Here is a 13,053-nt window from a genome sequence, read left to right on the forward strand (position 1 = left end):
GTTCACCCACCTATTTCTAATAACACGAAAAATACACACGGGGACGTCCTCCCTCCCCCCTTTCTCTTTCCTCGACTACAATCACTGCCGCCTCGAGCAGAAGCTACAAGCACTGACATCCGATACCACTGGCCATCACTTCAGGCACACGCATGGAAAGCCTCACTTTTTCGCAAAAATCTAGTTCCATCTGCAAAACTAACTGATGGCGATATTTGTCCGGCGGGATCCCCATGTGATCACGAACAATTGGTTTTAGAGAAAAAAAATCTAAACTGATTTATGAAGAATATGAAGGAATGAAACTTGTTACAGAAAGTTTATGGTCCATATGGAATCATTTATTAGCATAAAAATGAGAAAAAAGCCGAGCTATTAATAAAATAGACCTTAATTTTAAGTATCCTTACTTATTCGAGTTTTTGACGGCATCTATTAGCACTTTAGGCAACTATAAGATTAGTGGACAGAATCGAGTAAGTTTCAGAACACGTGAGCATTGAAATTTTTTTTAATGATATTTACAAAATATTTCAATTGCAATGCGTCTACATTGTTTCTATGGTTCAGAGAAAAAAATCTCAAATCTCTGTGTTTAGAGGATTTTTCATGAATGTGTGTAAGAGAAATATTTCATATTTGACAAAAAGTACTTTTTAATATCATTTTGTGATAAATGTAGGTAACTCAGCAGCAATTTACTTCATGCACGTTGTTCTTTACACATTCATCTGATATAGTAAAAAGTTTCATTGCAATCCGGCGATTAGATTTTTTTTTTGTCGCTGTTTCCAAAGAGTCAAGTTTAGCATGTTTTTCTACCGGAACAGCCTTAAAGTAGAAAACAGTTTGTGTATTTTGTGAAATGTAATAAAATTTCCATTTAACATTAAAAGTATGATTATTTAGTTAAAATAAATTTAAAAAAAAATCATTCGTAAGGCAAAATCAAATTAATATAGTACATGAGTAATTTGTTTTATGTTCATCTGAAATTCTACTTTAATTGACAATTAGTGTCTTTCTTGATATTTGTTTGACAGCTGATAATCATAGTAGTATGTTATAAATAATCTTGTACAATGCCTAATAATCTTGCACCTTAATTTACTGTAATTAAACTATGATTATAATGATTAATTTAATTAGATCACTTAAACAATATTTAGTATTTCATATTGTATAAAACTTCAGAAATAAAAACACTGGAAAATTTAATGTCCAAGCATTTCCTTTAACATATATTATTAATCATTTTTTTCTTTTTTTAATAATTTTTGAAATGATATATTTTTTCCCTCAACTCCATATTAAAAAAAAAGCACTTACCGTATTTTCCAGTTATATTACCGCATCGTATCACTGTAGGCAAGTATTTATTTTTATTTAGAAAGCAAGTTTAACACTGCACCAAAAATAAAGCTGCACTATTTAAAAATTATCACAGAAGCAAGATCATGAAAGTAGAGGTCTTAATTTGGAAAATATATAGCAATAAACATAAAATGAAACATTACATGAACACTTACCTTGTAATACAAAATTATTAAACATACAGCAGCAATTAATATTATTTATTTATAAAAAGAAAAAAAAACTATACACAGAAGGAACACTGTGAACAAATGGAACACAATGTACAAATTTTACGCATCCGAAAACCCTTCAAAATCATCGTTGCAGTAGGTTTGCAACATTTCTAAAGTTTCATGCAGCAAAGGCTCATCATAATCTGAATCACTATTTTCATCCTCTGAAGACACAGGAGTTGAGACAACTCCATTGGCAATGATTATTTCAGCCTTTTGAAAGGCCTTCTGAATCATATCTTTCAGAATTTTACTATGCGCATTGACAATACACTCAGGAACATTGCTGAAAGTTGCTTTACGCATCCGACCCCCTTTTGTGAATGTATGGTTTTTGGCCGACATCTATGGCTCCCAGTAGCGACGCACATGAGCTTTGAATGCACGATTGATTGACAGGTCCAATGGTTGTAAATAATTTTGTCAATCCACGAGGCACAATAGCAAGTCTTAATTTTTCAGACGCGAAACATTTCTTTGTGTTTCAGAAATATGCGTCTTCATCAAGTCCATGTTGAGCAGACAATTTTTCTGGAAAAAGAATTTGGGCTGTTTTTGGCAGCATTTTTGTGCCCACTTCTACATAACATCCTGGTTCAGCCAGCCTTTTTCATTTAACAGTACTATTATCGCCTTCGGAAAGTTCTCTTTCAGAATTGTCTTCCTCTTAAATATCACCATCTCAGGTAATTTAACTCCCGAGGCTAAGCAAGATAGTACCACTGTGAAACTTTTTTGTTCCCTATTGTCACAATAGGGACAAACTTCACACCGACAAAATCGTCTTTACGAGATACAGGCATGTCAAATGACATAAGGAACTCATCCATATCCCCTATGTCTGTTGATTTGAAGTCATGCCTTTCAATCTCTTCTTTTACGAACTTTAAAAAGGAATCTTTCTTTTCTTCCCAGTCATTGGGTAAGCCCTGGCCAGCTGTTGTCCAGGCTCTCATGCTGAGCTTATTCCATTTGAAAAACTGATAGCACCAAAAAGGTAACCTCTAAAATCGTCAAAACCTTTCTCTGCCGCCATCTGCTTCGCTTTTATCCTGATTAAAACTAGATAATTAACAGCAGTTTTTTCTTTGGTTCTCGATCCTTCGCACAGCTTTTTTTCCCCAAGACTTGCCACTTAGCAGTAGGAACATAGCTTTGAGCACGCTTTTTTTTTGCGGTGCTTGCAATGTCACTTTCTCCTGCTTCCTCTGCCCTTATATGTTTTTCATCCATATTCAACTCCCTTACTGTTTGCCTGTTACTGTTCACCTTTGCTAAGGCGACAGCATTCAATTTAAACTTTGCCATATAAATTCAGCACATAGAACTGACAGAAAACGTTGTAAAAATGATAGCACAAAATCAAGACTACCTTACTGGAATCAAAGCTTAGATGGGGACGACATGAAGTTACAGAAAGTTCAATTGTTGCCAAAAGTGATAATTTTCACTCAGATTTTACTAGATGCTAGATACAATGTCACATAGCACCTATGTCGTTCTCAGAAAGGACAACCCGTTGATATGATAGATAGGTTGATCACATGATGGTAGTTTTCTGCTGCTGAAAGTGCACTGCCTAAACTTCCATTGCACATAGTTTTATGTTTCATGATTTTAATTATTAAATCATGAAACATAAAACTTTGTTAAATTATTTTTCTAACTAGATCAAACTAATTTTCAAATTACTACACTACTGGCCATTAAAATTGCTACACCAAGAAGGCGACATAGTACAGACATGAAATTTAAACGACAGGAAGAAGATGATGTGATATGCAAATGATTAGCTTTTCAGCGCATTTAGACAGCGCACGCGCCCGCAGCGACACCTACAATGTGTTTAAATAAGGAAATTGTACAGACATTTTCCCACGTGCTAATTCAGTTTGAACGTTGCTGCGTGTTGGAAAATTGTTGTGATGCCTCGTGTAAGAAGGAGAAATGCGTACCAGCACGTTTCTGACTTTGATAAAGGTCGAATTGTAGCCTACCGGGATTGCGGTTTATCTTATCGCAGTATTGCTGCTCGCGTCGGTCGAGATCCAATGACTGTTAGCAGATTATGGAATCGATGGGTTCAGGACGGTAATACGGAACGCCGTGCGGGATCTCAAAGGCCACCTATCACTAGCAGCCGAGAAGACAGGCATATTATCCGCATGGCTTTAATGGATCGTGCAACCACGTCACGAGCCGTGAGTCAAGAAACGGGCTCGTTTGGAAGACAACAAGTGTCTGCACGAACAGTTCGAAGACGTTTGCAGCAGCATGGACTCTCAGCTCGGAGACCATGGCTGCGGCTTCCCTTGACGCTGCGTCATAGACAGGAGCGCCTTCAATGGTGTGATCAACGACGAGCCTGGGCGCACGAATGGTGAGACGTCATCTTTTCAGATGAATCCAGGTTCTGTGTACAGCATCATGATGGTCGCATCCGTGTTTGGCGGCATCGTGGTGAACGCACACTGGCAGCGTGCATTCGTCATCATCATACTGGCCCATCACCTGGCGTGATGGTATGGGGCGCCATTGGATACACGTCTCGGTCACCTCTTGTTCGCATTGACGGCACTTTGAACAGTGCACGTTACATTTTTGATGTTTTACGACCCGTGGCTCTACCCTTTATTCGAGCCCTGCGAAACCCTACGTTTCAGCAGGATAATGCCCGACCGCATGTTGCCCGTATTGTACGGACCTTCCTTGATACGGAACATGTTCGGCTGTTGCCCTGGCCAGCACGTTCTCCAGATCTTTCACCAATCGAAAACGTCTGGTCAATGGTTGCCGAGCGACTGGCTCGTCACCAAACGCCAGTCACTACGGTTGATGAACTGTGGCATCGTGTTGAAGCTGCATGGGCATCTGTACCTGTACATGCAATCCAATCTCTGTTTGACTCAATGCCCAGGCGTATAACTGCTGTTATTACTGCCAGAGGTGGTTGTTTTGGGTACTGATTTCTCAGGATCTATCCACCCAAATTTCTTGAAAATTTAATCATTTTTTATTTCTAACATAATATATGTGTCCAATAAATATCATTTTGTTATCTGCATTTCCTCCTGGTGTAGCAATTTTAATGGCCAGTAGTGTATTTACAAGCCGCACCAAGTTATTTGCCGCACTTATGTCTCTGAGCAAGAAAAATTGTGTTTATACCAGAAAATATGGTAATCGACTTTACATATTTATGAACACTAGGACTGGGGGATATCAGAATTTTAATACCGCAATATTTCGCTCTCCAAATATCGATATTTTCAATATATTGATGTCTTCTTGGGGGGAGGGGGAGTGCAAAGGTTATAGTTTAGAGCATAATATGTCGAAAAACAACAAAACATTTCCAAATATAATAAATACAATTATTTCTCAAATTCAAAACTTTTCTGGAGAGGGGGGGGGGGGGAGGGCATGCAAATGGTATAGCTCAATGCATGACAAAAGTGCTTTGCAACGAAAAAGTTTTAAATATTCAATTCAATAGTTTGTTTTAATGTTTCAATTTGAGCATTCTCAATAATTTGAATGTACTTTGAACTATATTTCATATTGAGGTCTTAAATAGTTTACTTTTAGTCATTTGATAGCTCTTGCTTTAAGACCTTATACTTCGAAGTTGAGTAACATTAAGTAAAATACTAATAATAAATCTTTAAAGAATGCAGCTATAAATTTTTGAAACTATCATACCATACACCCATTAAGCACTCAGAACTATGAAATATACCTTTAACTTATATGTCACTAGCTGCATTACCCGACGTTGCACGGTCAACATTAAAAATAAAAGTTTCGTCTAGTGACGCATGTTTAACATTCAGGTTTAAAAAAGAAGGAAAAAATAGCATTAACATTTCCGTCAATGTGTAGAAAGCACAATTTTATGACTCAAAATTTAAATTTAGACATCATTGGATTTTTTTGTAATCATTCTGGATTTTCAGGCGAAACTCCTCAAAGTGGTCTCTATACACCTCATTTTGATGAAAAATAACTTATGTGAATTCCTGAGTATCAAAGGAACGCTGCGCTATGTTTGGAACAAAATCCGACAAAAACTGGATTTGCATAAGGAAAAACCCTTGTGGGGTGTATTCACACACTCCCCTTTCCTCATGGGTAGGCTAAAACCCCTATGAAAATTCCTGACAATCAAAGAGCCGCTGTGCCAAATTTTGCAAAGATCCAACGAAAACTGGATTTGAAAAAGGAAACCCCCGGTTGGAGGGGGGGAGGTCCGATTGCAAACGAAAAATGCCCTATATGTGAATTCTTGAGTATCAAGGGACCTCTTAACAAAGTTTTGCAAAAATCCGACGTAAACTGGATTCGCATAAGGAAAACCTCCATGGGGTGTTTTCGCACCCCACCCCCTCCCTCATCGGTAGGTGAAAAATTCCCTATGAAAATTCCTAAGCATCAAAGAATTGCTGATCCAAATTTGGCAAAAATCCGACGAAAACTGGATTCGTAAAAGCAGACCCCGAAGAGTTCCTATGTTTCCTACTTTTTCCTACTTTTCAGATCTCTCTCCTTATTTTCCTACTTTTTCCTTTTTTTTTCCTACTTTTTCTTTCTTTAGTATAGCACTTTTAATTATGCATTGGTTCTTATTTTTATAATGCCGCACCGATAATTTTCTACATGTTTCAATTTTGAAAAGCAAAAGAAGCAAGCATATCCTGAGATTTTCATTGACTGACTACATTAATTTCTGGAAAGAACAAGAACGCTGTGGCGTTTGCATGTTTAAAATTTAAATTTTCGTAAGTAACTTTTTTGCCGTTGCGGCGTTTACGATTGACTTTTCTTTTTATCGCCCCGCTTCATCCTTCTGTTTTAACGAAAGTAAAAAAAAAAAAAGATACTGGCACATTCTGATGCAATTATATATTATTTACCCGTCAATTACAAGCTTTAGTTAAAGTAAACGGCCGACTGTTCAAAAAGTTCGGGAAAAGGCGAATTTCCTATTCGCGAATTGTTTGTATGATTACAAGTGAAATGGAGCTCTATTTAAACAGAAAGGCAATGTAAAACCTTAAAAGGAACATAAGGAAGCAAAAAATGAAAAAGTTGTACACTGTACATATTTTATTAATGTTAGTACAAAATAAATTCGAGAGATAACAGAAATTCGCAAAAACGGACCACTTCAAAAATAATCGCGAAAACTAACTCTTTTCGTCCACAAATATGATTATTGTTCATTCTAAATTGTAAACATGATTATAAAATTTATTAAATTTCATTTTCTTTCCTTGCAAAAAAAAAAAAGTGGCAAAACCTGGATGGGCAAAACGTTCTTGATTTTTGGAGAAAAATCGGAAATCAATTTAAATGGGAGATTCCGTTTTTATTTCTTCACATTTTTAAAAGTTGGGGGATAGAGCCACAAGCAAATATGTATTTTTTTTCTTTTTAATGGGTATTTTCAACTCTGTTATATCATCAATATCGAGGAGTTGCTCATCATTTTTATGTGCTGTGTTTATGGCAATGCAGCATTTCTGAACATTAAAATTTTTTTTGAAAGACTCTTACTCTTTTCGGGGTGGGGCAATTATACCGATGCCGCGCATCTACTGTAAGTTATTGTACTTAGTGCTTCTGATCAAAGGGAGGGGAGAGAAAGTGATATATGCAGGCATTTGATGCCAGGTGCTTCCCCCTCACTCTCAATTTCGTGAACAATTTCCAAATGAATATTTTTGTTGTATGGTGAGGATAGAGAGAAACTACATTCCTTCCCTTTTATGCACAGAGAAAAATTAGAACCAATACACATTCACATTTAGGGGCCCACGAGAGGTCATGTCAACTTTGTCAGAAACTAGGGGCGTGGTCCTTGGAAGGGGCCCTCTCTGAACTGCAGTAGTATAAATTTTGAAAACTTTATAGGGGGAAGGGATCCGGAGACCAAACTGACAAAGGGGCCCACATTTACCTTTGGCGGCCTTCTGATTTTTTCACTTTTGCAATAATTCAAAATTAAGTAACTGTTTGAAAAATGCAGAAAATGTCTTGAAATTTCAAATACTCGCCCATTACACAGAGCTTTGAAAGATTATGTATTTTTAGGTCGGTATTTTAATTTCTCCGTAATTAAGTCCCGTATTTTTTTTTCAAACAATATATCAGTCGGATAGAAATCTAAATATCGTTATCGCGGTAGTAGATATATATTGATATATGATGGTATATTAGTGTATCGCCCAGCTCTAATGAACACTCAATGTAAAGTTTTTTTTTAAATTATTGGTTACTGTTTTAGATATATTTAAATGTATTTGTAGATAGTAGGTTAATGGTATGTGTCATAAGGTTTAAAATTGAAAAGCAACAAAATTTAAATCTAACATCTGAGCCTTTTCTCTTAAAGTTACTTTGATTGTGATAATATTAGTTAAACAATGGTACTATTCGAAAAAATTTCAATCATTGTAAAAAAATATGCATTTTTTATCAACCGTCGGATGTTTAAATTTGTGTACTGTTTGGTTGCTGAATATCAAAATATTCGATCGAACCGAATATGTGGTTTGTCAGCCAAGTAGGCAGTATACCGAGTACCAACCGAATATTCGCTATTTAAAATAAAACATTATGAGCGATTTTTTATATTTAAATGAAAACTTAATCATTTAGATACTTCAAATCTGGAATTAGTTAAAGTTATAGAAAAAAAAAATCCATAGAAAATGTGAATAGCATTTTATTAAAAAGATTTGCTGCCCGCTTTGTCTAGTGGTCAAAGCAGCCTGACTGCGATGGGGAGGTCCTGGGTTCAAATTCCGGCTAGGGCATGGAAGTATCAACTCTCTCTTGTCCTTGTCCTTTCTTTGTGTGAATGTGTTGTTGGGCTGTAAATAGTTGCCTACCCTATAAACGGTGTCTTATGGCATGTGTGTACTGTGGAAGTCACACTTCACACCAAATTCTGGTACAGTTGGAAAAGTGATGCAGCGCATCCCAAATTGCCAGCCTAGCTGGCACATGACGACAACATTCAAAAGATTTATTTTAAAAGTTGATTTTTTATTATTCTGAATATATTAATCATAAAAAGGGCAAAAATAGAGTAAAATAATAAATTTAAAAGACCTAAGAGGCTTAATGTACAAAATTTCTTGAAAGATATCATTTTCGATCGAAAGTAATATTTTGAAAGTGGTCAGACACAAAAATATAATATTTGCTTTCTTACTTCCAAGAAAGAAAGTGAGCTTAGGGAAATTTTTCTGCTTGCACTTTACACTTTAACAACCTTTATCTCTCTTCTTCAAGGCTTTGCTTTCTGAAATTGCTTCATAAATCTCTACAGCAAACAATTGAATCATTACTGTATTTGTGAAGTAGTCAAAAAGTTTGCGTATTGATCTCATTCTGCCAAAGCTTCGACACTACTTGATGTTTTGATGTTGGTATACACTTAAGAATTGCTACAGAGTAGTCATGTGACTCTTTTTAATTTCATTGAATACCCTAAAACTAAGTGACCTTAGTGCAGGTTTTCAATATTTTGCACTGTACTTTTGTTAGTAATTTGAATGTTTTAAAAAAAAGGTTTCACTCTGAACTAAAGCTATACATCTAAGCTTTAAATCCATGTACTAATGTTTTGTCTGAGTTCGATAGGAATTTTTTCTTTTCTTTTTTTTCTTTTGTCAAATATACCACTTGTTTGGGGTTGTTGCATGATATTTTCATCGCTTTTTTTTTTTTTTGGTTTTAATAAATTGATTTGTTTAAATTGAAGTTAATTTGCTCATAGCAAAACGATAAAACGAAGCATGGACATTCTCTAAAAAATAATTTATTTTCTGTGCCTGAAATAATAACTCTTAGAAACATGGAACAATCACGTGACTGCTGCAATTCTTGATTGCAAAAACTTTTTATTTGTCAGAAATTAATCCAAGTTTTTTTATTTTTTTCTGTTATTTCCATAAAATAGTTCAGACTCGGTTAACAAAAAATTTAATTACTGTCAGCCCTGCTTAATCGGGTAATGAATAAACGAATTTCCTATTTATACAAATAAAACATTCCGGAACTAAATACTTCCTCATAGACACAATGTTAAAAATCCCTGCTTAATCGGATAATTTCTCCGCATAATTGAGTAATATTGGTAAGTTTTCTCAAATTTTTTTGCTGAGAAAGGTTTGAATAAACTCAAAATAAATTTAAAAAATAACAATAATTGATGTAAAAATATAAAATATTTTTCGCCAACCACGGGTGAGAAAAACAACATTCACACTCCATCAAAATATTTCCCCTATTCTAATTTTATTTTTCGTTGCCATTGAGGGAGAAAATAAATAGCACAGACAAATGATTAAATAACACAAAAAAATATAGACATGGCAAACAATAACAAATTGATAAATATTAAATGTAAAACATGGCAGACAAGGAGAAAAAAGGGAGCCAGAAAAGTGTTCACAAATGACCTTGGAGCAAGCAACCTACTATTATGGACTTTTCCAAAAAATAATGTAATGAAAAAAGTGCAAAAACAAAGATTTTATTACACAAGTTGTAAGTTACTCTTTTATTAATTTTCATACGTGCTTATAATTTTTATGCTTAATGAATAAATACACTATTTTGTTTAATAAGCTGATTTCAAAAATTTTTTATCAATAACTTGAATTACTTACTTTATATAGCTATTGATTTATTATTAAACAAATTTGCCAATTTTTAAAACTAAAGAAAATTTCCCCGCTTAATTGAATAATGTTTCTTGGAACCAATGATATTTGTGTATATGAAGCCGACAGTTCCTTATTTTGAGTTATGTAAGCCATAGTTAATGTGGGTTCAAAAGTTAAATACTAATGAATAGTTTATATGCTGATGTGGTTGTATAATAAAAAAGTAGCATTTATTGAAGACTCATCAATATGAGAAGGATATTTTATGAAGACTGCAAATAGAAAGTCTACTGCATGGACTAATTAAAGTTTGATATACAATATTAATGGTCAACGTTATGAAAGTTAGAACTGGCTCCAAAATCTCTGATGCAACAGATTGAGATAGTGACAAAATGATAGCTTAAAATATATTTTAAAAATTGTTTATCAATCATATTTCAATTCATTTTGCTACAAGGACAGATTCAAAGTCAATGTTTCAACTGTGTTAACTATTATAGTACTTAAATGCTCACCTAATGAATTTTTGTCGAAGCTAATGTAGCTCTTTCTCTGATGCAGCACATCTGAAGATAATTCTTCCATTTTCAAGTACGGCTAGTGGGACATATTCATTTGTCCATTTCAGTTTTCTTTAGTGGGGCATATACATCTGGCAGTTTCTCCCAAAAAATAGGGTAGTAACTTTTTGTCGGCTTTCAGTTGCTCTTGTAGTTAGTTTTTTACTGTAATTTTTAGTGTTGCTTGAAATATATCAATTATATTGCATTTAAAATTTACTCTTTCAGTTTTAGCCATTTCAAGTGGTTCCAGCAAAAGTCTTCCTATTGGTGTTGATGCTTATGAGTATAAACAACTTGGTAAACATATTCTTAGTTTAGATGAAATTGAAGAAAAATATATGGAAGCTGTGATTCATTACCAAAAGGTTTTCCATGAGTTTTATTCAGCTCCTACTTTTAATGGTGGCTGTTTTTAAGTTTTTGCGCCTTTATTCTTGACACATACAGGGTGTTTCTGAACTCTTGGGCAAATTTTTGAGGGGTGACTCTACACATCAGGTCAATACTACAATACAAACTACAATATAATGGCAAAAATAAGGGTCTCAAATCTCTTCCAAAGGAGATAGGCGCCATCTAAGTTTTGAGTCCAAAATTTCAAATGATCATAAATGGCAAAATTGTACAATTCGTTTGCAGTTTTTGCTAAAATTATCCTTTGTATCAGTATTTTCTTAAAAATAAATTTTGAAGATGTAGTCTAAAAAATGCTAATAAAGGGCACTTTAGACTTTAGAGTAATGAACAACTATTTTTTACCGCTATTTTTGAATCTCATTAAATGTATTCTAATGCTTGGGCTTAAACTTAAATTTTGAGCTCAAAATCTGAATTGTTGGGAGTGATTAACTAGTGAAAGCTGAACTACCTTCAAAGGTTGAAATACACTTTGTCACAAAAAATGCGTGTATCAAGAATAAATTCAGCTGCAACCTACAAACTCAACAGGAATGTAGTTTGGTAAGAGATGATTTAAATTTCGTCGCCAGTGACAAAAGGGTAAGCACGCTATGCGCATACAAGATGCACATATAGGTACAACTGAAAGTGTGAAAGCCTGTGTCAAAGGGCACTTCAAACGAAACTGTCGAGTTGTAAGGACATTATTGTGACCAGGACGACCTTTAAGAGGTATACGAACAACTGTTGGAGTTTTTGAAGGACGTACAGTAGGTCTCGGAGGTGCAGGTTGGTTGTACGCCCATATCTTCTGCCACCTCGGTCGGAGCGATATGGCTGTAGCTTAGTGTAGGTAAAAATAAATGAGTCATTTCATTGCAGTCGGTTAAGGCCTTCTAGAAACAGAAATGTGCGCAAAGATCGCACATCATGAGAGCGTCCACTTCCGTATCAACAAGGTCACTAAAATTAGTTCCATGCTGTTTAACACCTTCCAAGAAACTGATGGTGTCAAGAAAAACAATACCGAGTAGACTGAAAGACGCTGGTATCTCGAACCAACGTCGATTGCGATGGATTGGATTTTCGTTCATTGGATTTTCTCTGCACTTGATTAGCTGGGTTGTGACAGATAGGAGGCATGTTATCTTCAACGATAATCCCAACTTAGTCCCAGTGGTCATAGGTAACCTATTTCACTCCATACCACGCCGTGTTTTGTCTTGTATAGCTGCTAGAGAAGGCCATACAACTTCCAGTTTTAAAACCTTTCTTGTGTCATAACTTCTTAATAAAACAATGTTTTGTTCGGAATTTGTAATAATTTCCTTATCTTGTCATGGGCCATATCCATTTTAAGTTTCGTGAAGATCGCTCGTTTCCTTCTGGGTTAATGTATTTTTTTTTTGTTGTGACAGAGTGTATTTGAATTTCTGAACACACTTCAGTTTGCGCAGCTTAATCACGCCCAATGATTCCTAGTTTGAGCTGAAAATTTGAGTTTAAGTCCAAGCATCCAAAAAATCTAATGATATTCTAGTGGTAAAAAATACTTGTTCATTACATCAAAGTCTAAAGCATCCTCTATTGGCATTTTTAAACTACATCTTCAAAATTGATTTTCAAAAAAATACTGTTGCAAAGAAGAATTTTAGCGAAAACCGCAAATGAATCGTCCAATTTTCCCGTTTTTTATGATCATTCGAAGTTTAGGACTCTAAACTTTAATGGCACCTATCTCCTTCGGAAGACGTTTGGGACCCTTATTTTTGCCGTTATATTGTTTGTTCTGATGTGTACAATCAGCCCTTTAAAAATTTC

At 35.0% G+C, this 13,053-nt stretch overlaps 1 protein-coding gene across 1 annotated transcript in view; it reads left to right on the plus strand.

The window, feature by feature from the left end:
- Nucleotides 1-13,053, plus strand: part of LOC129218936 (trafficking protein particle complex subunit 9-like) — a 215,376-nt gene that overhangs the window by 109,076 nt on the left and 93,247 nt on the right. The window contains 1 exon segment of the mRNA XM_054853256.1: nucleotides 11,059-11,198. Within this exon segment, the coding sequence (XP_054709231.1) occupies nucleotides 11,059-11,198 (140 nt within the window).

This window comes from Uloborus diversus, chromosome 3 (assembly GCF_026930045.1).
Source record: "Uloborus diversus isolate 005 chromosome 3, Udiv.v.3.1, whole genome shotgun sequence".
NCBI lineage: Eukaryota > Metazoa > Arthropoda > Arachnida > Araneae > Uloboridae > Uloborus > Uloborus diversus.